The 26759-nt window shown below is 44.8% G+C and overlaps 1 protein-coding gene across 2 annotated transcripts in view; it reads right to left on the bottom strand.

The window, feature by feature from the left end:
* STRN4 (striatin 4) overlaps nt 1-26759 on the bottom strand; it is a 276698-nt gene that overhangs the window by 158334 nt on the left and 91605 nt on the right. For both annotated transcript variants that reach the window (XM_085625652.1, XM_085625651.1), the window contains exon 5: nt 16520-16723. In XM_085625652.1, coding sequence (XP_085481778.1) covers nt 16520-16723 — 204 coding nt within the window. The remainder of the gene's footprint in view (nt 1-16519; nt 16724-26759) is intronic.

Below are 26759 nucleotides of genomic sequence, written 5' to 3' on the forward strand. Positions count from 1 at the left end.
GTGAGGTACTATGAATATGCAAGAGGCCATTATTCCTATTAGTTGCATGAACACTCGAGCTGGAAGAGAGTGTTGTGGTTGAAATGTGGTGCGTAGAGCCTGAATGCTTGCTATCCCGGCGGGACTGGGGTAGGCTAGCGCTCTTGAGGTGTCTATAGTGGCACCCAGATATTGTTTAACGTGGGACGGTTGGAGATGGGACTTTGCGTGGTTTACTGTGAAGCCCAGTTGGTGAAGTAGCTGGATAGTGGCGTGCGTGTGTTGTACACACTGGTTGTATGAGATGGCTTTTATTAGCCAGTCGTCTAGGTATGGGAAGACATGGATGTGTTGTCTCCGCAGGTGTGCTGCCACTACTGCTAGGCACTTGGTGAATACTCGTGGTGCTGTTGTGACTCCAAATGGGAGTACTTTGAATTGGTAGTGTTGGCCGTCCACTACAAATCTGAGGAACTTCCTGTGAGCTTTGTGCACAGGAATGTGGAAATAGGCGTCTTTGAGGTCTAAAGTGGTCAGGAAATCATTGTGGGAGAGCAGTGGAAGTACCTGCTGAAGTGTTACCATGTGAAAATGGTATGAGTGTATGTATCTGTTTAGGGGCTTGAGGTCTAGGATGGGCCGTAGAGTCTCGTCCCTTTTTGGTATGAGAAAATATAGGGAGTGGACCCCCATATTTTGTTGGTTGGTACTCACCTGTTCTATGCCCCCTTTTGTAGGAGGGAGATTACCTCCTGCTTTAGTAGTGTTAGATGTTCCTGAGACATTGGGCGTTGTCTGGGTGGAATGTTTGGGGGGTAGATAGTAGTTCTAGGCAGTAGCCTGACCGAATTATTTGTGTTACCCATTTGTCTGAGGTGATGGTAGTCCAGACAGGAAGGACATTTTGGAGTCTGCCCCCGACCGGAGTGGGATGGTTTGGGGGGAGTGGAGGGGAGTCATTGGGTAGGTGCGGAGGCAGAGCGGGCGCCGTTTGTCTTGCCTCTGCCTTTATTATTGTTGCCTCTGTAGCAGCCTCTTTGGTAACCCCTTGTAAAGGTGGATTGGGTAGGGGCCTTATATGAAGTGAAAGCGGTGTCAGAGGAGTAGCCTCTAGATGTGCTCCGAAAGGAAGATCGGCGAAAGGAGTGCCTGAGAGGGTGTGATTGTAAGTCTCCCATAGACTTCGCCGTATCGGCGTCTTTTTCTCATTTTTCTAGGGCCTCATCCACTTTTGGGCTGAACAGATGTTCCTGGTCAAAGGGGTGGTTCAGGATGGAAGCTTGTACTTCTGGTTTAAAACGTGAGATCCTTAGCCAGGCATGGCGACGGAGGAGGATGCTGGTATTAATGGTTCTGGAGGCGGTGTCAGCTGCATCTAGGGCACGGTGGATGGAGGTATTGGAAATGGTTTTGCCCTCCTGAATTAACTCATTTGCCCTATTTTTCTATTTGTCAGTGAGGTGTTGCATTATGGCTTCTAGTTCGTCATAATGGGCCCCGTCGTATCTTGCCAGTAGCGCTTGTGTATTAGCGATGCACCATATGTTGGCAGCTTGGGATGCAGTGCGCTTGCCCGATGCGTCCAAGAGTTTTGACTCTTTGTCAGGTGGTGGTGCTTCGCCCGATGCTTGGGAGTTTGTCCTCTTTCGTGCTGTAGACACTACTAGGGAATCTAGTGGTGCTGGCCCTCTGATGTAGGCGGGATCTGTAGGGGCGGCTTTATATTTTTTGTCAATGCGCGGGTTAATGACCCTGGCTCTGACTGGGTCTTTAAAGACCTCCGGCACGTGTTTGATAACTCCTTTGAGCATGGGCAGTATGGAGGGGGCCCTATGCATGGTGTCAAAAGTATCAAGAAGGAAGTCCTCCTCCACGGGGTCGGTATGGAGATCCAGTCCGTGATAGTGTGCAGCCCTTTGGAGTAAGTGGTTGAACCCTAATGAGTCTTCTGGTGGGGATGGTCTCGAAGGGTAGAGATCATCTTGCTGGACGTTAGGAATGTCAGGGATGTTATAGTCGTCCCATGGGTCTGGGGAGGCATTTGGAGTGGGGTCCCCTGTAGGTAGGTCATGGGGTATGTCCCCTATGTCATCATAGACATCATCATTATCATCATCCGCGGAGGGTGTGGGGGAATGATGAGGTGGGGGAGGTGGAGGAGGGGAAGGTGGAGGGGGTGGTGAAGGCATTCTGAAAGGGGAAGTAGCAGAGTCCTTCCTCTTTGGAGGTGGAGCTGGGGGCAGGCTTTTCCAGCTGTCTCATTTTGATGCTGAGCGTCAAATGTCCGGTTTTGGGGTCCTTGATCAATGTCTTTTGCAATGGATCAGGTGTAAAAGGTTCTTCCGAGGGTGGTTTGTCCGTCAGCGCCGAAGGCATCGGGGCCGTCGGTTTTCTTGTTTTAGAGTCTGCGCTAGTCCGCTGTTTGGAACTATGCGGCCTGGAAAGGGCTCTCTGTTTACTCAGAGATGGTTTTTGGCTTCGAGCTATCGGTGTCAGTGGCCTTGTGTCTTTTGCTCGGTTCCGGGGATGGTGTCGGTACCGAGGAGCTGGAGCTGGTTTTCGGCACGGAGTGTTTCGGTATGGAGCTCGGTGCCGAGGAGGAGGCCATTTTCTTTTTCGGCGTCGGTGCGGAGAAGTGTTTCTCGGCACAGACGGTGGGCTGGCTCGAGCCCGAGCCGCCGGAAGGCGGTCCCGAAGGTGCGGTGTGGGAAGCAGTGTCTTTGGTCTTGCCTAGGACTGGAGGCGAAGGCGTGACCAAAGCTTTTTTCGGTGCCGTCAAGGGTGTGGGGGGGGAGGGGGGCGGGGGGGGGGGGGGGGTTCAGTACTTACGACCATCTGTGCCAGAGTGATGTCCTCCACATCTGAATCGCCGGCTTCGGAGGCACTGACGAGGCATGCGGAGAAGTGTTTCTCGGCACAGACGGTGGGCTGGCTCGAGCCCGAGCCGCCGGAAGGCGGTCCCGAAGGTGCGGTGTGGGAAGCAGTGTCTTTGGTCTTGCCTAGGACTGGAGGCGAAGGCGTGACCAAAGCTTTTTTCGGTGCTGTCAAGGGTGTGGGGGGGGAGGGGGGCGGTGGGGGGGGAGGGGGGCGGGGGGGGGTGGGGGTTCAGTACTTACGACCATCTGTGCCAGAGTGATGTCCTCCACATCTGAATCGCCGGCTTCGGAGGCACTGACGAGGCCCTCGACGGTGTGTTGTTCTTCTGGAGCGTCTACGCCTTCCCCGAAGAAGTCGTCTGGAATCGCCGTCGACGAGTGTGCCATAGTTCTTCGTGCCCTTCGGTCTCGAATGGTTTTCTTGGACCAGAAGGACTTGCACGCCGGACAGTCTCGAGCCTCGTGTTCAGGCGAGAGGCAGAGGTTACATACTTCGTGAAGATCGGTGTGGGAGAATTTGGACCCACATCGAGGGCACTTCTTGAAGGGAGTCCTTTACATTAGCCAGGACCGGAGCTTGGGTAGGCCCGAAGGCCGTCGTCAACGACTGGAATCGAAGGTCTTGATCGATGAGAGCCGTGCCGAGTGTGGAGATCGCGATCGAAAACAATACCGTGAATTGGGGTGAGGATTGCGCGTCGATTGGAGAACTGGAAACTGTTCGGAACCGGAGCGCGAAGATCACATCCGAGCCCGATGGCGGAAAAAAAACAATCTGAGGATGGAGCCGAAGCCCATGCGCAATACGATCCAAAGGAGGAGTCACATACCTCGTGACTTCCATAGACTTCCAAGAGGAAAAACAACTGCAAACATCCGGGCCCAACACCAGATGGCGATCAATGCACAGTGTGTAATCTGCAGCTCATATGCCTCGAACATATGTGTTTAATACGGCGATGGCTAAATTACGAGAAACGCTTCCATGTGGCATGGCAGAGGAGCAGTGTTCTAGCAGAAAAGAATTCCATACGGACAGACCCTAAGGGCTAGCATTCAGGTGCCCCGTATTCCTAATTTTTCAATCACTTTATAGGAGTAACTGAAGAAATGTACTGTCAATAACGTGTTTGCAGTAAGTCGTAGAAAGTGCCTGATCAAATATCTAGTAAATAAAGAACACTGCTTATATGGCTTGCAGAAAAACCCTGACATAACAGTTTTTGGGAGCACAATATTGATCACTTTCGGATAGTAAAATATGAAAAGGCGCTTGAAACCATATTGTTGGAAGTCTGCTTTTTGGAACTTCGGCACAAAAGAAACCATACAGACAAGCGCGTTAAAAAAATAAAAACAGGAGGTTCTTACTCGTTAGTTCTATGCAGAATTTGTGATGTTTGTGTCATGGAACAAACAGCATACACTAATAAAAGTGATGAATATACAGTGATACAGGCAACGGCATGACTGCACTCTTAAGTCGTTCGGCAAGTGATTGGCCTCTTATACACAGCAAGCGGGGTTTGGCTAAATTACTTCCGGTACATCAACAAAAGAGTAGAGCAAGTTTAAAAACACAGCGTGTTTTTAAACTTGCTCTACTCTTTCATTAGTAAAGCGCGGTACGGGGAAGACTGTGGGCTTTTGTTGAAGTATTCATGTTAATCACAGCTCGTGAATGGGCTGTGATTAACATGAATACTTCAACAAAAGCGCACAGTCTTCCCCGCACAGCGCGGCGCCCATAACATTCAGCAAGTGCCCCAAGCCAGCCCTACCTGCACTCCTGCTGGCAAAACCATGCATGTCAAAGAAGTGCTTTTCGCACCGCTCGCTTTTTAAAGCGGCGGCGCGAATTCTCTCTGGATCTTGGGATGTCCTGTGTGTGCGTGCTCCACACACAGGAGTGCGCGCTCACAGGAAGAGAGGTGCGCGCGCGTGCACACCTTATTAGGAACAGTGATCATCACCCTTTGTGGCAGAAAGCTCAGAGTAGAATCTTCGAATCGTGCATTCTGCCCCACCCTCAATAACCTCCAATATCCTATTTTTACCAAACCCGGCAGTGCCTCCCTGCTTATATGCTAAATAACGCAGGAACTGCAAATATTTAAAAAAATTCATTCGATCAATAGTAAAAATCCCCTGTGTATCAGAGAACTGTAGAATTCCATTAGACCCCATTAGGTCTCCCACTTTCCGAATTCCTCGTCTTCCCCAATCAGCTATGACAGAGTCTGCAAATATTTCCCACGGATGGGATACATTACCGACCATCCTAGTATATGCATTAAATCTACCAAACCCATATTTTTTTACAAAATGACGCCCAGATTTTATAGGCTGCCATCAATGTCTTGAATCTGGTTCTTTTAAAATAACTGGGATCAGTGTATTTAAGGAACCAGTTCTTCTCTTCGCCAATGAGTATAGCATATATGTCGATAGAGCCTAGTTTGAACTGTGGGTCTGACACATCCCCTCCTAGCAGCCCACACAAACTGCAGGGCTGCTGCCCAGTAAAACATCTTAAAATCAGGGACCGCCCAGCCTCCCCTAGCACGAGGGAGAGTCATGAAACGGAGAGCCCTCCTGGTCTTGCCGTGCGCCCAAATGAATCTGTTAAATAAATGCTCTAATGCCAAGAACCATTTAGCCTCAAATAACAGTGGTATTGCCTAAATAGGTAGAGGCAATTGGGCAAAATAATCATTTTAACTACATTAGAACGCCCTACTAGAGAAAGATGAAGGTTGTGTATTCTGTCCAGATCTTTTTGGGCTCTAGAGATTATGGGTTCTATATTGTTATCAATAATCTTATACAAATTTGCCGGGATACTAATTCCTACGTATACAGCAGACTCAACAACTCGAGTGTCATTACAAACTGCCCCCTTATTCTTAATTATCTGTGTCTTAGGGCCGTTTAACGCATAGCCTGAAACCTGCCCAAATACCACTGATTCTAATTCCACCTCGACTATAGCACTAGCTGGAGAAGGGGTCACTATAGCGACGTAGTCTGCATATGCCAATGTTTTAAAAACCTAACCCTGAATCTTTATTGGAGGGATTTTATCGTTTGCTTCCAGTTTACGAATTAGTGGGTCAATATATACCGCAAATAACAACGGCAAGCATGGGCACCCTTGACGAGGGCCACTCTTAATCTGCAAGGACGACGTGTAACCTCCATTGATTCTAAGTCGAGCTGTAGGAGCTCTATAAAGAGCCGGAATAGCCTTGATAAATCCCTCCCCAATACCACCCCATCTCAAGGCCATCCAGAGATAGTCCCAAATGCCTTTTCTGCGTCAAAAAGCATGACTGCCATTGGGTCTCCTGAGACTTCCATAGCATCGAAGAGGGTTATAACTTTACGAACGTGCTGTGTAGTACCCCTCCCTGGAATGAAACCGTGTTGGGTAGGGCTAACTAATTCCTCTATGGTCCTGCAGAACCGAAAAGCCATTGCCTTAGAGAAGATTTTTGCATCCAAGTTCATAAGGGTTATAAGGTCTATAAGACTCTGGTTCTAGAGATGGCTTGCCTTTTTTCAGTATTACCACTATATCAGCACCCGCCCAAGAACTAGGTACAGAATTTCCTGATTGAGCCTGTAGTACTGTTTTCTATCAGATCCGATTGTTTACCTCCCGAAACACCTTATAAAATTCAATGGGGATCTGATCAGGACACGCGGCTTTCCCCGATGGAAGGCTATTCAGTGCTGCGAGAATCTCAGAGGTCAGAGGTAACGCTACCTCCATTGCCATCCGAAATCTCCTTAACTTCTCCTGAGGCCGCTTTCTGACTTGTACTGACTGCCAGAGTATGCCCAACTCGCTCACTTAATTCATGACACTGCTCCCTTTTAGTTAGATAAGTAGCTGCCGCTTTGAAGGCGATGCTCTCCACCGCTTCCGCCTTTGCGCATACAACTTTTAGGAGCGCCTGATCCAGAGGGATCCTAGAAAGGATTGCTAAATTCAGTTCCTCCTCTGCATCCATAACTGATTTAGCCAATTTTTTGACTCTTGACTCCTTCTGCTTTTGTTTGTGTAAGCTAAAGCTTAGCGTGTCCCCACGAATGCCCGCCTTAAAAGCATCCCAGGTTACGCCTGATGAAGTACTGCCTCTATTAATCTCCCAGTAAGTTTCTATCCAATCAATCATATGTTTAAGGTAGCCTTCATCCTTGAGTAATCCTCTTTCAAAAGTCCATATACGCTCCCGCCTAACTGCCCCAGCAAGTTTTAGTGTTAACACCAGCGGATAATGGTCCGAGATAATCCGTGGGAATCTCGCAAACTGACTTCTTGACAACAAGGAATTTGATATCCGGAAGTAATCCAATCTAACACAAACATTCTGCGGGGCAGAATAGTAGGTACTACCAAAATCGGAGGGGTTCAGACGAGCCCAAACATCCGTTAAGGAGTTATGGCGGGCCACATTAACAATTGCTCAACATGTTTTTTTTACGCCCTACAAAGCTATGTCTCACTTCCGTACCAAGCCTCCCTATACCATTTATGTTAAAATCACCGCATAGTATAACCGGCTCAGGCCAGGAAGCTAATTCTAAATCTAAAAACTCAAATATATCAGGATCATCTCCCGTCGATCCATATACTGACCCTATAGTGACTGCTTCATCATTTATTATGCATTCCAGGAGGACCCATCTACCCCATTGATCTTCCTTCTTTCTTTTAATTATAAAATCGTATCTTTTAGATAGTATAGCAACCCCTCTAGTCCTAGGCCCCTGTTTCGTTTGAGCAAGTAAAGAAAACCCCAACTGCTCTAACAAATAGCCCCTTGTCCCCTGTACGTGTGTCTCTTGTAGACAAACAAAATCCAGTCGCATTGACCTCAATACGGCCGAGACTCATCGCCTTTTAAGATTATCATTCAGCTCACAAACATTAATCGAAGCGATCTGTACACTCATTAAAACACATCAAATACGTGTCCCATCCAATTAACAAATACAACAATACGCAGATTGCCCTCCCATTCTAGATTCCTTCTTACCCTAGGATTGCTCAGCCTCCTGTGTCCACCCAAACATCTCAGATGCTGTGCTGTTTTCCAGTATTAACCCCCACCCCGGCCCCAGCCCCCTCCCATCCCTGAAACCCCTCCCCCCAACCCCCTCCCACCCCCCTAACAGGCAAATAGGTCACTCATGACCTATGTGTGACAGCTTCGACTGCAGCAAGTCACACCCCCCCCTATTGTTTCAACCCAATGTGTCCCCATTTACCAAATGGATCCAAAATATCTAGAGCAAGAAATCCCCTCTAACTGCACCTATTCCGAGCCAAGGCCCCTCCCTTATCTCCCCTTCTGCTCTTTTAATTCTACCAAATACTGTTGAGCCTTAACTTCGGAAAAAAACATTCTGACTTGTCCTTTAACTATAACTTTAAGGCGTGCTGGATTCAATAAATAAGCCTCACACCCAAGGCTCTGAAAGTTAGCAATAAGCTGCCTTAGCCTCACCTTCTTTCCACGGTAACGTGACAAAAATCCGGTCGGCAAAGAATGTTATACCATTGAACGTATGCCTCAACTCTGGTTTTGCCTTGTCCATGATTTCTTGCCCGAGAAGGAAGTTACCAACATAGACCAGGATTGCCCAAGGTCTTTCGGCTAGAGACACCCCATGTACTTTCCTTTGGGTCAAAGGGAACCGGTGAGCCCTCTGGACCTCACCCTCCCAGTTCCAAGAAGCCATTTCAAGATTTCAAGAAAGGCCCTCTTCAACAAATTAATGACAAACAGCCTGACGTCCTGGCCTTCCACCCCTTCAGAAACCCCCAAGAGTCTTATGTTATTCCGCCTCTTCTCAAAATCCTCCAGTTTCCATTGAACGTCCTCTACCGCCTTCTCTTCTGCCTCCTTGAATGACTGCCATCTGCTAACGTCATCTTCCAGTTTTCCTGTACTTTCCTTGACATGGGCCACCCTATCCGCCATGTCTTCATATAATTTGTTCATCTTTCTCAGGGAGCCCTGTATCATCTTTGTTGCATGCTTTGCTCTCCGACTCTCAGTCCTGGCCTCTCTCTGCATTTGTTTCAAGGTCACATAGAGGAGATCCATTGAAGGAGCCTGGGGCTGACTAGATGAATTGTTCTGCCCCGGCAGCGGATCTGTACCACCACCATCCTGATATAGCTGTGACGTGGCTGAGTAGTCCCACGGAAGTTTTCTGTTAGCCCCAGTGATTGATGGACTAACTGGCACTTTAGATTTTGATTTAGACGTCTTCTTCTGTTGGAAGCCCCTGAGAGTCGCAGGCGCCTTCTGTACAGATGAGCTCACCACTGAATCGGAGTCTGATCCACTAGATAAGCTTCCTTCACTCGAGAGAAATGAATCTGAGTCATCATTGAGGGAAAAGAAACAATCCCGTCCAGTGAACCAGAAGTTCCCTTATCCTGGGTTAGCCCCCGAGTCTGACTTGAAATCACCACATTCGTGGCTGCAGGGGAGGGTACTACGGGAGTAGATACCGGATTATTCAAGATCCCACTCATTGGGTCCTTCTCCCCCCCCAGCTGCTCCCCCCGCAGTCTCAAGCTTGGCGCCCCCCCCTTCAAGCACCACTTTGTTCATACTCAAGTTTGCGGTACCACAACCAGCGTTTCCTACCTCGATAACCTGGGAGTCCTGCATGCTGCCTGTTAGCTCCGTAAGCCCAGCACTCGGTTCCCCTCGGGTATTGGCAGGAAGTACGTGCAACATTGTATCTCCACGTTGCCCGGATATCAAACCTTCGGCGTCCTCGGGAACAGCGGCTCCCACTCCAACTTCCGCGGTCTCGGCCGGCCTCGCGGAAAACGACTCGTGCAAGGTAGGCTGCCGCAGAGTGGTTTCTTTAAGTTCTTTAGTTTATCCGCATCACTTCCAGATTTAGCCGTAACTGCTTTCCGAGATACTCCCGTAGATTCTTTATTGCCGCCAGCCACGCCGAACCCGCTGCTGCTTTGCGGCTCATCAGGCTTTTTGGCGATTCCCCTGCGCGACTGTCGAGTGCCCCGCTGAGATGAAACTGGGGCCGTTGCGTCCTTCAGTGATTCTCTAGTCCCGCTTGTCTCTTTCTGGTTTTTCAAGTCGTTCAGCTCCTTTAGCTGTTTAGGGCCCCTCGGTGCCATATTGCCCTTAACACTCCACCGTTGAAGAAGCCCGAGTAAGTTTGTGTTGTGCGAAAATCCTGATGGGGGACAACTGCCTGAGGAAGCCACAGGAGTAAATCAAGATCCAACGCTCGAACAGACAAGCGATAATTTGTCTGAAAGGAGACCACCAACATCATTTACGATCCCATCAGAGCATAGGAAGGGGGGGGGGGGGGGGGGGGGGAGAGATCCGCGACTTTCCCACTGCAATCGGTCATTGGCCATCTTGCCCCCACGGCCAACTTGCTTTCTATCGAATTTCATAATTGTGTTCTTATCAAAGTTGGTTACCAGACAATTATTTGATAACACTTATTAAATTCCACTAATTTCCTTTTGAGTCCCACAGGTGTCCTGTCCTATACAACTAAAACCCAAGATGTTTATATTTTACTGATTAAAGATGTTTACGTGGCAAAATATTTGTTTACCTCAGAAAAAATATGTTTGAGGATATATCTTAAATGTGTATGGTACTGATGCATATCAAAACCAGTATGTACCTTCATAGTTCAGTTACCAAATAAGTAGAATGCCTTACACTTAATATAAATTGTGTTCTTTAACTGACTACAGAGATATAAAGCCTTATGAACTATTGTTGATATCGGCAACTAGGCCTGTTTTGTATGATTAAGCATGCTTTTTTTTTCTTTTAATCACATATTAAGTATATATTCAGGCAAGGGCTCAGGCAGACTTAGCTGGGAAACTAAGTGAGTAAGATTTTAACAGGATTTTTTTGTTTTTTTTGTTTTTGTTTAAAGTCTCATGTCTTGTACCGTGAGCAGGCGTCATTCAATCAGATGACTGTTAGACCTGGCTCTTTTGCCAGGTTTATCCCCAAACTGTTTGCCTTTTGCCTCCTATTTTTCTGACCTGTTATTGTTGGCTTTAGGACTCTGGGCACTTTACCACTGCTAATCAGTGCTAAAGTGCATATGCTCTCTGTGTAAATTGTGATTCTGATTGGTTATCAAATCTCATGACATTTTTCGAATGTGCATATTGATGAATTAGATTTTGTCTTTGGTATTTTGTGATGAATGCGATTTTATAATATTCTTGTAAATATTGTTATTGTGTATTTTGTAGCATGCTTTTATGGTTTTAATTAACCGAATAAAATGAATTTGACTGACTGACTGATTGGTTATCCAGAATTTGCATTATAGATTTACTAGTAAATCCCTAGTTCGGTGCACTGTGTGTACCCAGGGCCTGTAAGTCAAATGCTATGGGTGGGCATACAGCACTGGTCGTGCCACCCTCATAAGCAGTCTTTCAAATGGGTCTCAGACCTTTCACTGCGGTGTCTATGCAAGCAGTTTTCAACTGCCATGCCGACCTGGCAAGTGCACTCACTTTCCGGCCCTAACCTTCCCTTTTCTTAAATGTACGGCACCACTCATGTAGGCCCAGGTACCCCTATGGGCAGGGTGTAGTGTATGTGAAAGGTAGGACATCTGCTGGTGTGTGTTGCATGTCCTGATAGTGAAATACTGTGCATTTACTTTTTCTGTCCTATAGGTTAACATGGGAACATCTTACAAGTGTAACTTTCCATTGGGACAAGATGGAGAAAAGGAGTTTAGGTTCTTTGAACTTAGATTTAATAACACACCTTTTAGTAGAGGTGGTTTTTAAACTGTTGTGTTTAAAAATGCCACTTTTAAAAAGTAAGTAAGAAAAAATTGCCTGAACCTCAATTTGTTTCTAAGCTTTTAAACGTAATGCTTCATGGCCAAACACATTTCTTTCTGTTTGTGCTGGTATTTTATTTATACCTTTTACTTCATATATTTATATCTTCATCAACTATTTTTTAAGTATGAAAAGGGAAAATGGTCCACACTTTTTACACAATACATACATAAACACTTTCAAATTTTTGTTTAACACAAAACATTTAAGGTCTACATGTCCCTTAAGACATACTCTACATACTACATCACAGTACACAACTTTACACAAAAAACTAAATAAACAAATACTCATAACCTTAAACACAGGTTACAGTGAATAAATCAATGTCTTAGATTTTTTTACAGAATATCTAAATACCCAAAAGGGCACAAGAGCAAATCACATGATATCTCACATAGAAGTGAATTCTAAATTAGTAAAATGCAAGATTTAAATCCTTGTTCTTCTGTGCTCCTTTATTATGCCAACGCGTTTCGAATCTTAGGAAATTAATGCCTGGATTCTCATCAGGGCTTTCTGATTTTCTGTACAAGATGTATAAAGAAAAGATAAGAACATTTTTAGAAAAAAATAGGGGCTTCATTCTTTTTAGCACATTTTCACTATCTCCACAAGCTACTCTCTCTTATACCTGAGGAGGTGTATTCATTTCTTCCTCATAGATTATATCCCAAGCTGCACTCTGTAATTTCTTTAATTCAAGGAATCTCTGTTAACAAACAGAGATTGACCGTGATATTCATATGGGGTCATTGATCTTTATTGGCACATTATTTGACTGTATCCTACCTTTTCAGTCGCTTAGTAGAAGTAAATGTATGGCTGTATATTCATTTTTAATATTGCGGCGCCTTGTCTATGGAACACAAGTGTCTTTGTTCATCCTATTCCATTGAGCAATTATGTCCCAGCATATTTTTTTTCTAAAGAGGAAAGACCTTATTTAGAGCCCCTTCACAACAGTGTTTAGAGTTTACACTTTTAAAAGAGTAAATGAGGAGAACGCATACTTCGCGTCATTTTCTCTTTTTCAAACTGTGTTTCCGTCGCAGCGTTCTTACTCGAATCTAACGAAAGAGAACTTTGTTTACTAAATACTCCCTTGCAACATTGTTTCAACCAGGCTCATGGTTACAAAAAATCAAAGCGCGTACCTCTGTATATTTAAATGGCGAGTCGCGCTGGTTACGGTTGACTTCTCTTGGCTCACGGTTCCTACGAAAACGAAACCGAAGGGGTATTACTAAACACTAGTCACATAAATTCCTACAGCACCTCTAGTTCGTTAAATATTTAATCTAGGGCATACCTCGATATATTTCGCTTTTGCTGCGCTTCGTTTCTAACTCCCAACTACTCGATGTCGTAGCAGACATCTTTGGGGTGGATCTTTGCCTTTATATAGCTAGTCCATGAATCCTGGGATACGTAGTCCGAACTCAATTAAACACAATATATTATGGGACATGTAGTTAATCAATTCATACCAGCTCTAAATCTAAGACATTGATTTATTCACTGTAACCTGTGTTTAAAGTTATGAGCATTTGTTTAAAGTTGTGTACTGTGATGTAGTATGTAGAGTATGTCTTAACGAACATGTAGACCTTAAATGTTTTGAAAGTGTTTGTGCATGTATTGTGTAAAAAGTGTGGACCATTTTCCCTGTTCATACTTAAAAAATAGTTGATGAAGATATAAATATATGAAGTAAAAGGTATAAATAAAATACCTGTACAAACAGAAAGAAATGTGTTTGGCCATGAAGCATTAAGTTTAAAAGCTTAGAAATAATTTGAGGTTCAGGCCCTTTTTTCTTACTTATGTATATGCCCTGCCTAGTCCTCATCCCTCAGAGCCAAACTCCTTTATTTTTTTCAAACTTTTAAAAAGTAGGCATTTTCTAGCTTTACCATGCTGTGTGGCTGCGCCTGTTTGTGTAAACACTGTCTAGTTTTGAAGTGACAGGAGCTCGGGATGTGTATTCACACTACACAGTCACAAGGGGTGGTTGAGGGGTGCCCTGCTTTTTCTGGGTGACTCATAGCCAGGTTGAATAGACCTTTCCGCATTTAGAGTGGTGAGAGGAGTTTTCACTAGCACCTAAATAGGCTGCGTCTCCTCTGCACAATGCTGTCTCTACCACCTGTAGTAAAACTGGAGCAGGGAGGTCAGAATTGGTTTTACTGACCAGCTCAGAGACTCTTTAAACAAAGACTACAAAGAGAAAATGGGGTACAAGTATGAGACCTTAAACCCCAGAACTTTAGATCACTTGTGGATTCCTGAAGAACCTCTGCCAAGGAGAAGAGCTGAAAAGCTGCGAGGAGACTGCCCTTTGCTGTGTGTTGCTTTGCTGGGCTGGCCTGCAGTTGCTGCTTCTGCCAAGGAGAGGACCAAGTCTGGACTTTGCAGTGAACCTGCTTGAGAAGAATCTCCAAGGTCTTGTGTTTGCTTGCCGCCTGTTCTAAAGTCTCACAGAAACAAAAGACTTCACCCATAGCTTCCTTGAACTCCACTGCTGGGAGTTCCGACCTGCCAGGATGTGCCTATTTCAGTTCTGGGACTCTGGAGGTTGTTACTGCTACAGGCAGCCGCTAAGAACTAAAGTTCTAAAGGAAATTGACACTTCAACCTCCTTGTGGCTGAATTTTCCAATGCAGCACGGCCGTGCAGCTGAAGGTTAAGATGCACGGCCCTGTGCGACCGAAAAATCAACACAGCACTTGCCAGCAGCCCAAGAAACCTCTGCACACAAAGTCCTGTGCACCAATATCCAGAGTCGAAGAACAACGCATCAATACAGGCCCTGCTCGGCAAGAAGAATCAATGCATTACCATCTGGAGGAATCAACGCTGCACCGGGCACGCCCAGATTTTCCATGCATCGCACCTGTGCGATGAATCTACAACAACACTGGGGCTGCAGTAAGAAATCGATGCATCACCTCCTGCACAGTAAGAAACTGACGCATCACATCCTCTTCAGTAAAGAATCAAAGCTTCACCTCTCCTGGAGCAAGGAACCAACACATCACCTTCCCTGCGTGTAAGGAACAGATGCATCAACTTCCCTGTGGCTGTTTTTGCTTGTGATTTTGATGGATCCCAGGTACTTTGTGCTGAAAGTGCTGCATCCATAGTTTCCTATGGACAGAACTGTTTTTACCATTTTAAGTCATAGTTTGTGACCTGTATGTTGGATTTTTGTAATTTTAGTCTCGTTTGGTTTAGATAAAGATACTTTATATTTTTAAACTGCTGTGGTGTTTATTTGTGCTGTTGTTACTGTTGGTTATATACAAATGCTTCACACATTGCCTCAGTGGTTTAGCCGGACTGCTCTGTGCCAAGCTACCAGAGGGTGAGCAATGAAAATCTTAGGTGTGCACTTTACACATCCTGACTAGAAGGACGGGTCCCTACTTGGACAAGGTGCACAACTGCCAACTAGAGACCCCCATTTCTAACAATGACCATTTCCTTTTAAATATTTACATACTAAACTAGATACTACACACCTGAAAGCACCATGCTTTGATGTGGTTTTACCTTTCATATTCGAACAGTAAGCTAGAAAGAAATGTCTAATTTGCACAATACAGTTGGTCTTTTATGTATTACCAAAACCATTCCTCCTACATTGAGGAATACCATTCTGCTCTAAGACAGCCAGAAGCACTACGAATATTGCACACAGAGGCTATTCAGGAGAATGAAAATGTAGAGCTTGCTTTACTGTCCTTAACTTAAAAAAAGCTTTGACGGAGACAAATACCAAATACAGCACACGGTCCCATCTACTCTAGGAGGACTCAGGTTATAAGCTTAAATGCATACTGCCGAACCTCACCAAAGAGCTTGTTCACACTATGCTTGAGCCCAGCCTTTTGGTCAAGAACTCACAAGGATCTCAATGTGTGTAGAGGTTGGCTACCCGCATTTCACTGCAGATTTAACCATAACAGTCAGCAGAGTTAAAAGGACCGGAAAGTTAACAAAAGACCATGACACAGACACTACCAATGGAGGATGAGCAAGACCGAACCCCTGAAAAAGTCTGTACTCCTGAACTTTTGTTGAACAGAGTAATCTGCAAGGTAGCCAAAAAGGAAAACCGCTTCCAAAAAAATTGCAATACAACAAACAAGGTCTCGCTGCCATCTTAAAATCTTGCTCCTATGGTGGGCCAATTATTAGTAGTAGGAGGCTTAGTCTTTTACATATTGATATGACTGGAACATTTGTGCCTACAGGATACATTACCTAAAAAGACATGTAAGGAAGGTGCTCAGTGTTTTTCCAGCAATCGACAAATTTGCTTAATAAGCATGTGAACTTTTTGAAGACCCAACATATACAAACAACATCTGCCGTTTACTTCTAAGGAACATAAAGACACATTTTTGTGACATACAAATGGCAAAACAAAATTTCCAGGTTTGGATGAAGCACAAACTGACAAGGAGAGCAATGGAAAGAAATACAAATGAGGAAGTTTCAAAGTTTTTGAGCATGGCATTTTGAGCATTTTGCATCACTTCTTTGCAACTAATCATTATTTGACCACGAGATAGCAGTCATATTTCTTGCCATCCAGAGAACAAGTCACATAAAAACAAAACTTATTAAAAAAGGCCTTTTTCAAAATCAAGGACATATTTTAGAGTTTCAGCCACACAGTTGTGTGCCAAGTTACTAAAATGGTTTTAGCATTTTTTAAATATCAATTGTACCTGATAAAAGACCCACTTTTTACCTTTTTATCTGCTCTTCAATCTGCCGTATAAGGGGTGATTGCCCCTCAGTCAGTCCTGGACCTGGAGTCAGTGTTGGTGCCACGCCAGAGTCACTCTGCTCCATTGACCCATTTTGCTCCTCAGGGCAGCGTGACAACAGAGCACGTACTCTTTTTGACCGCATATCCAGAATAGTGTCGGTGTATCCAACCTCCTCTAGGTACCTATCAGGGCGAAAAAGATAAGCATAATAAAGCATGGAGCGGACACCAAAAGCCGGACCAGAGTAACCGAAGAAAATGATATGATTAGGAAGAGGGGGTAAAAGACTTTGAATAACAGCAGTAGATAGATCCAGACGAGAAGAATGATGATATGGCTTTCGAAGGAAATAGAAGGAACATGTCAATAGAAAGAAGGCAGAACTGAAGCCACAGGAAATTGGAGCAAGACAGCATCAGGTACCATATAAAAAATCTAAAACAAGCAGGAGCTATAAGAAAAAGATGATGAAGCAACACAAACCACTGGTAGATGGAGAAAAAAGTCCAGAAGATGCTGTTGCTAAAAATAAATAGAAAGTAAGATTACTGATAAAAGAAGACAACATCCGAGTCCCCTGTTGCAAAGAGAAGACTACAGGGACCAGTGATATCAGAGTCCCTCGCAGAACAAGGTATAAAAAAAAAAAGTACCAAATGGGTCAATGAGAACAATGGTGAAGGACAAAAACTTCAACCACGGGCTACTAGAATAAGGAATAGAGCATCCAAAGGAGAAGATAGCCCTAAGGGCCACATGTAAAATAAGGGACTTGAGGTAGGTGGAAAGAGGCTTGCACGCCCCTTCAAACACCAGACATTTTTCTGGTGTTTGAAGAAGACATGGACGATATATTTCTGGACCACGTTGTTTGGCAAGGGAAAATAAATATTTTGAAAGTGTACCTGTAGAAAGCCAGCTCTATATATGGTCTACCACTAGGCGGTTATACTGTGCAGAGTCCAGAGATTCCCCCAGAAGTGTACAGGGCTGATTGCAAACTCAAAGTGCTCTGTTAGTGGTAGTGTGGACGAGCAGCCTTTGGTCTAACACAGAGAAGTGTAAGAGATTTATTGCACACATGTCCCAATAAGGGACACACAACTCATAAAGGAGATCCACACCAATTTTTTAAAATAAGCGTTGTTAGAATTTTATTTTAAGACCAAGATCTTCGCAAAAAGGTACGTTTTTCAGGAAAAATACTTTAGTCTTTCAAAATTCAAACAGTTCAATGTTGAACTGTGGAGGAAAATAATAATGCAGATTTACAGGGAAGTATACCAATTACAGTTCCAGTCTTCAGGGGCTGTCAGCAGAGGGTAAGGTTCAGGTAAGCACAAAGTCTGAACCACCAACGGTACAGAGGCGGTCAGGTGTAGAGGTCAACTTCAGAGATGTGCCCAATGCATTTCAATGGAGACTGGGGGTGCTTGAAGCCACTCTGTATGCAGGTAGGTAAATCAGTTGCAGGCTTCGGAGGCCACAAGGCTGCACCAAACCTGCACTACCAGCAGCACAGGGGCGGCTGGGCGCAAATACAGCATTGGGTTTCCAATGCTTTTCAATGGAGAAACTCAATTGGACAAACAGGCTCCAGGCGGCAAACCGGAGGCTGCTCGGAGATCACCAACGATAGCAGAGGGAAGTGGGGTTGCTGGAGGTGGTAGGGACACAGTTGGTCGAGCCCCCCCAAGGCCCAGGGGCTTCGGGTGCAGGGGTGTCCTTTGATGTTGGGTTTTTCTTACTGGGGCCGGTCTGGGGAGTCGTGGAGTCCAGGAGGGGTCAGCAAACGCTGGACTTGGGATCAGGATCGCTGGGGAACCTGTTCTGGTTCAGTGGGCCACCTGGATCAGAAGCGTCAGGTGCAGAGTGATCAGGACTCCTGGTTCTGGAGGGCACCAGTGTCCTTTGTGTAGATTTCTTGAAGACAGGCCCACTGTCCTTGGGAGGTCTGGTCTTCATCAAAAGCAGGCAGTCTTCCTTGGGTTCTGGAGGTCGCTGGGTGCAAGACAATTGTTTTCTTCTTTGCAGGGTATTTGAAAATGCAGACAGATTGGTAGGGCTGGGGTCAAATCAATAGTCGTCTTCAGTCTTCGCTGCACAGTGTCTTCTTCGTCCTTCTTCTTAGGTTGGCATGAACTAGTTTTGGGGTCTGCGGGAGCCCCCTAAATACTAGATTATGGGGTGTTAAAGGGGAGTAGCAGGTAGGGGCCAATGGTTTCCTTACCTGGGGTGACTACACCCACTATTATTCCACTATCCTGTGTGTGGGGGCATAGACCTATCCGTGATTGGAGGAGTCTCCATCATCTTCAAGATGGAGGACTGACAAGTATGCTCAGCTTCACCGACCACAACGGAGGGTTGGAATCGGCAAAGGGGGGCACACCTCCTAGTCTTTTTAAGTTTCCCAACGGTTCTCCCGGGCAAAGTGGGGGTCTAAACCGGTGGAATCAGCTGCTGATAGTAGCAGAGGCTGGGGTCGTCTTGCAAAGGCAACAGGCCTTTGAAGCTTCCCTCTCGAGTATTGTGAGACACCTCCGCCCAGAATGTGCTTTGTTTCTGGCTTCAGAGAGCAGACGGCTCTCGACCCAGGGGTCCAGAAAAATGTCTGTTGGTGGTAGGCTGAATACAACCGGTCAGAGACCACACCAGGGTTGGTAGGATTTCAGGGGCACCTCTAAGGTGCCTTCTGAGTACACAGATTAATAAATCTCAAAATGGCATCAGTGTGGATGTATTAGAAGGAGTCGTTTGGTACCAAACACTTTTGGTTTCAGTGAAGCGATCAGGGTGCTGGGGAATTCGAGTTGTTGAGTTACCAGCACATTTACTCTCTATGGCTTCCCTTGGCACTTACAATATTCAAGAATGCACTTAAGTATCATTGGAGCATATCTGTTCATGCAGATATGCCCATACCCGAGATATAGGTCACCCTGCCTTAGGGTTGTAAGGCCGGCTAGAGGGGTGACTTACCAATATCTTAGGCAGTGCAGTCTGTTATTTGTACCCCACCCAGGCAAGCAAGCCACAGTGGCATGGCCTTGGTGAGGGGTACATAGGGGACCTACTTCAGCTCCCATGCCCAAGGTAACCAGGGTACCATTTCCTAGGGAATCACAGGGGGCTGAAGTGTACCAAGTGTGGATTCATTTTAGGGAAGAAGCATTGGCACAGGGGACCATGCTGGCAGGGACCTTGTGCATTACACTCTTAATCAATTTCCAGGCAAAAAGTGGGGGGCTAACAATGTCAAAAGAGGCACTTTTTCACAGTTTAAACACAAGGAGATGATGGACGGAGCGCTGAAAATGTATAGACACTCACCCCTAGTCACAGATCTGGGTTGAATCCATAACCATTCTTTTGATCACTTTGCCACCTCAGTTCAGATCCAGCTATATGCAAATCAGTCTTGACCCTGTGCCTCATGGGAACAGTCCAGCCCAAACTGCCAAGCCAGGTCTTCTTTGAACCGGAAACAAGCATCCTGGAACCGGTTTCAGGGTAACACCCCTCATGAGCCAGGCTAGCTTGAATCCAGTGGCAAAGCGAGCAAGGGCATACCCTGCCAAATTAGGGCGAACAAAGCAAACTCAAGGAGATGATGCATGGAGTAGCGAAACTTTTCAGACAATCACCCCCAGTCACAGATCTGGGTTGAATCCATCATCATTCTTTAGCTCACTTCGCCACACCAGTTTGGACCAAACCATATGCAAATCAGGCTTGACCCTGTGCCTGATGAGAACAGTCCAGCCATTATTTGTATTTGTATTTGTAGGGGAATTTATATAGCGCATGTATACCGGCATGTATTTGTATTTGTAGGGGAATTTATATAGCGCATGTATACCGGCAGGTCTCTCAGCATTAAGGGTTTTAGTTGTAAAAGTCTTACTAATGTCAAAGTTTGATGCCTTATGAATTGGATACAGGCATGGAAACATGGATGTGGGCGAGCTGCTGAACTACCAGACTCTCAACATAACTGAATAACGTGCTCAGCTTTGCTGAGGAAATGATGCGTTCCAAGAGTGACGCGTTTCCGAAGGCGCCGGAGCCGCTGCGCTGCGTAAAGCCACTGCACTGAGACGCTTAAGCTCAGGACTGTGCCCCTATCAGAGCCCCCGCTCAAGCCGCCGACCACGACTGTGATTACAAGCGGCCGCATGGGGCGGGGGGCCGACGCTGCAGCGGGAGTGCTGGAACTGGAGCCTCGAACTTAGAGCCCCAAATGCTGATGGTGACGGTGAGGCGGGGGCCTGAGTGAGGGAGAGCGAGGAGAGCTTCAAGGGCTTTGGTCTCATTTGCTCTCCTTAGAATGGACCTGCGCCCCAAACTGGTTCTTGGGGAGAATTCCTCCCGACCTCCTGTCTGCCTGTTTCCAGCCAGCCCAGCCCAGCCCAGATAAGTGCCTCAGTGTCCTTCCTTCCCACTGAATAGGCTGAACATTGTTCTGCTGCCACCCTGACTGCCGTACTAAATACTACCATTGGCAGCTGAGGCAGGCGGGGCAGCAGTTTTCTGACTGACTGAGGCCCGTGGAGAAGAGTGCAAAATAGGGGATTGAAATAGGGGTTGTTTAGCAGGCAAGGTAGCTGCTAGTAAGTTTTCGCAGCACGGATAGAATCTGCTTCACGGAGGCGGCCCAGCTAGGTTTGGGTGCGGCTTGTGGAGTTGGGAGAGCTCTCCAGCCTTGACCACTCCCCTCACACAGCCTTCACTAAGCCCTACAGCCCAGTAACAAGTTACATACTTTTAAGCCACAGTCAACTTACCCTCATTTGCACATCGGTTAGAACTGGGTGCTCGTGCCCCTCTTCTTTAATTGCAGTCTGAAGAGGTGTGGCGATGCAGTCCATTGGCAAAAAGAACTTGATAACTAACCGCCCTTTCAGGCGACCCCAGAAAATATCGACTCACAAAGGAAAGCAAAAAAGATAGTCCCGCTAAGAGATGCATCATCTTTTGTGGGTCAATAAGATGCCCTCCAGGTGCTTACGCTCCGGTCCCTTAATCACGCCCTCTGGGTCCCTCACTGAATCGCAGAGATCTTCTTCTGGCTTATCAGGGGTCACTTCCAATCACTCCAGTTCTCCAACACTGATAAAGATCATCAGGCGAAAGAAGCCCGGAGCCTGCCTGTCCCACCTTAAGTCTCATCCCTCTGTGATGTCCATGTTCAAGAAGGGTTTGAGGAATTCAACTCTAAGGAATCAGGAATGGCTCCAGGTGTTGTTGATGCGGACATAGTAAGCATATGTACTACTCTCCCTGAGTCGACAGTCTTGCATCACCTCAAGCTCTCCAAATTGAATTCTCCTGTATCAATTCCTCTAATTCAGGCTACTGATGATTGTTTTTTAACATCAGAAGCTGGAACAACCAGAAATTAAATGGATGAATGTGTTTTATATACACAAGTCGGAAAGACCGAATTGGAAATGGATATGGACTTGGACAATGACAAGGTTAAGCATGAGGCAATTGTTGCTGTAAACCCGTCAACCGAATCAGTGGTTAAAATGGAAGATACGATCTTGGCTACCATAACTAACTCCTTGGAAGTCGTAGAGCCACCACCAGATCCCTTATCAGTTAAAGTGAGACCATGAGCGACCCAGATTGTCAACTGCAGTTTTGATCACGAGAATCTGGAGGACCTTAAACTCCCGGGGATAGATAGATCGATAGATAGTTCGATAGATAGATAGTTCGATAGATAGATAGATAGATAGATAGATAGATAGATAGATAGATAGATAGATAGATAGATAGATAGATAGATAGATAGATAGATAGATAGATAGATAGATAGATAGATAGATAGATAGATAGATAGATAGATAGATAGATATATCTATATCTATATATCCTACTGGCGGTCGCCAGTAGGTAGTTATAGTTAGGACCCTGTTTCCATAGGAAAACCGCAACATTCTATTTTGAATAACTTTGGCGCCGGTCGACGAATCCTCGCGAAATTTTCAAAACTAATGGGGCGCTACGCTCCTACCCTGAAAGTCTCGGGGGGATTCGTCAAGTGGGGGCTGAGAAAAAAGAGGGGTCCCAAAACGCGTTTTCTCCATGCATTTTTCCATAGGACCTTTAGACACAGCTACAGCCCGAACGGCTGAACAGAGTTACTTGAAATTTGGCAGAGAGGTCAAGGAAGTGCCTTTTGTAGGTCTGGGGTAAATCTGTTCAGTAGTTCCTGAGAAAATAGCATTTAAATAAATATATATATCTGTGGCAGCTTACGGTGCGCTTACCGTGCGCTTACGGTAAGCTTACCGTACGTGTACAGTGCCGTGCGCGAGCGCGATTCTGATTGGCTGTTAGATCTTAGTAAACATTCGAATCGGTCGAAACCAGGAAGTGTCAGCCGCCATTTTCTCTCTCGCACTCTGAGGGGGGGGAGGAAAAACAAAGTTGGATCATATGAATAGGGGCAGGCTAGACAGCTCCTAACCACCTAGCCTTGGTTAGGGTGTCCCAAAAGAACCCCCAAGGCCAAAAATTCAAATTTTTTTTTTTCCGAAAAAACACCGATTCCGCTTACGGTAAAAAAAATAAAAAATATCCGCCTTCCCCCAACCCCCCCCCCCCGTGTGCAAAAGGTGCCCGCAGTGCACCTTTTGAGCATAGCATAAACAAAGGAAACATTTAATAGATAACCTTTCACAACGAAGCGCATAATATGTCCTCCGTGTGCGGACGGTGCGCGAAGCGCATCGTGCGTACATGGCCCATCAAGCGTAACGTGCACGGCACTAACTGCGGAAAGTGGGCACCGCGGGCTCACTGTGCGCGCACGGTGCGCGCACGGAACGAACTGCATGAAGTGGGCGCGCACGCCACGAACGGCGTAAAGTAACTTAGCATTTAAAAAACCGTACAAATTCACTGAAAAAACCATAGGTTTCACACACGTTATAGTTAGGAATTAGCATTTAAAAAACCTTGCAAATTCACTGAAAAAACCATAGGTTTCACACATGCTATAGTTAGCTGGACATTTTACTCGTAAAAAACCATTCAAATTCCCCCGTTATAGTTAGTGCAGGCAACTATAACTCACGCGACCGCAATCCTCTGCTGATGCTAATACTGTATTTAGACACTTCTTTGCCCATGTCTTCTTCCATTAAATTTTAGCTATACATATATTGCAAATATTTTTTTTTCATAAAAGACACATATGTCATCAGCAGAGGATTGCGGTCGCGTGAGTTATGGTTGCCTGCACTAACTATAACGGGGGAATTTCAATGGTTTTTTACGAGTAAAATGTCCAGCTAACTATAGCATGTGTGAAACCTATGGTTTTTTCAGTGAATATATATATATATATATATATATATATATATATATATATATATGCGATTCTGCTGCTTACTCCTCTCCCTAGTCCTCGGGATACAAAAGCAGGCACGGACCACGATTCAGTGCAAATTGTTTATTGTTTGCTCAGTCGGCCATGACGCGTTTCGGTCCCTCCTGGACCTTGATCACATGACAACGCTACTAGGCTTCAACCGCCATTTTGTAGTTACAGAAAGTGCAAAGTGCAAAGTGCAAAGTACAGCATGGAAAGCGACAAAATACTTCCGATTCATTACCAGTCGGAATAATGGTTACGTGAGAATATAGCTATTATGTATAGTTTTACACTGGTCATAGAAAAAAATCAATCTGGTACCAGTTTGGAAATTGCTATTAAGTGCTTAAATGCGCGTAGTTTTAGCAATTTAAAAAAACACTTGAAAATCAAATTAATGACTAATCGCATCATAGTGTAAACAGAGCTTATTTTCCTAAAAGTTCTCAAATATAGCTCTAAAATTTCATAAAAACAAACATATAATAATATTCATCTGCGCATTCCCATAAAATGTTGAAAACTGTCATTTTTAAAACGTAACAGCATAAATGCAACATAACATCCTTGTATGGAAAAATGACATATGAGATCGAAAATTTTACTGAACTGTCGCTTAGCCCTCCGTTGCTGTTAATAAAACATGGTGTGACTTGTCGTGCTTAGAAAGTGTGTGAAAATAATAAAAAGAATTCAATGATTTAAAAATTAATTAGAACAAAGGGGTGGGCCATCAAGTTACAGCAAATGGCAGGAATTGTCTTGGTTATATTACAGACACAGTTCCACTAAAAATTGGATAAATATGCATATAAATATGTACCAAATATAAAAACTATATAAATATATAAATATACATAAATATATAAATAGTTAATTAAAAACATTTATATACATATTGTATTGAGGAGGGAAAAGTAATTAAGACTAATTGTAGCCCGAGTCATATCGTATATCGGCAAAATAGGCTACTCAAAGTCAGCACCGTAGATATTATATCCTTGGCCCAACTAGATGCAGGTGTAAAGGTCCTCAGTGGCATTGAGGCCTCCCGGTATCTTACTATCTAGATTTAAAATGTACCGGGTTTCTAGTTTCCGCAATGTATTTTCCCTGTCTCCTCCTCTTCTATTTTTAGGTACTGCGTCAATCAGATAATATGACAGGTATTTGGGGTCACTGTTGTGTTTTTCTTGAAAATGTCTAGCGACAGGGTAAGAAGGGTCTTTATTATTAATCGCTCTTATGTGCTGTAGTATTCTTTTGTTAGCCGGAAGTTTTGTGCTACCTACATATTTCAGATTGCAGGTGCACTCTAAAACATAAACGGCGTAGTCCGATTTGCAATGCAGGGATTGTTTTATTTCTATCTCTATCACTGAAGGGAGTTTTGAAAGTTTTTCTGCTGGTGCCATAACTCACTGTGCGCGCACGGTGCGCGCACGGAACGAACTGCGTGAAGTGGGCGCGCACGCCACGAACGGCGTAAAGTAACTTAGCATTTAAAAAACCGTACAAATTCACTGAAAAAACCATAGGTTTCACACACGTTATAGTTAGGAATTAGCATTTAAAAAACCTTGCAAATTCACTGAAAAAACCATAGGTTTCACACATGCTATAGTTAGCTGGACATTTTACTCGTAAAAAACCATTCAAATTCCCCCGTTATAGTTAGTGCAGGCAACTATAACTCACGCGACCGCAATCCTCTGCTGATGCTAATACTGTATTTAGACACTTCTTTGCCCATATCTTCTTCCATTAAATTTTAGCTATACATATATTGCAAATATTTTTTTTTCATAAAAGACACATATGTCATCAGCAGAGGATTGCGGTCGCGTGAGTTATGGTTGCCTGCACTAACTATAACGGGGGAATTTCAATGGTTTTTTACGAGTAAAATTTCCAGCTAACTATAGCATGTGTGAAACCTATGGTTTTTTCAGTGAATATATATATATATATATATATATATATATATATATATATATATATATATATATATATATATATATATATATATAGAATAATCAAGAAATAGAGGCTAAATTAAGAATGCAATGTGTGCCCGGTGCTCCAGAATTAGCTTTGAGACTGCCACTGGATCGCATGCCAGCTGTGTATAGTAGCACTCCTTCAAGCACTTCACTGGCGCGATCTTTGGGTTATCGAATTTGGAAGTGACCCCAAATGAAAGGGTACAAGATGTCTGGCACACACTGAATGTTGGTGTTAATGAAAATAGGAAAGGGAGGGCAAATTTGGATGTATTTTATGCATTAGAAAGGGTTCTCTCGTCAATTGTTATCTTGCTTGAGAAATCCACTGCTCATTATGATCATGTGCTGGGTGTTTTATCTCAGATAGGGGGTACAACAACTTTATTCCGACAGTTCTTGTCTAGGAAAAGCAGGAAAATGTAATGATGTGAAAACTCATGGGAGTCTGATCAGTACAAAGGGGATTGACATGGGGACCCAGGAGAGAAAGTGGGAAGGTCTGGGGGCTACATCCTCAGTGCAGCCCAGCGATAGCCCAATGCTTGTCAATTTTTCTTGCAGCAGTCCAGAAGGTCCTGAATCAGGGGATCATCTTCACGTCATCATAGAGGAAAATACAAATGCATTAGTACCTAAGAATACCCCACCGGTTTACTCCATTTTTAAAAAGGGGAACACCGGGATGTCGTATGATACAGTTTTTACAACTGATGTTTCAGTCCTTAAACAATCCATGGTTGAGTTAGAGGTTGTTCCCCCCCCCCTCCCCAGAAGCTAATGGCCCTTAAACAAGAGGGGGAGAAGAAGAGGAGGACCCGGCGT

This window comes from Triturus cristatus, chromosome 9, assembly GCF_964204655.1.
Source record: "Triturus cristatus chromosome 9, aTriCri1.1, whole genome shotgun sequence".
Taxonomy (NCBI): domain Eukaryota; kingdom Metazoa; phylum Chordata; class Amphibia; order Caudata; family Salamandridae; genus Triturus; species Triturus cristatus.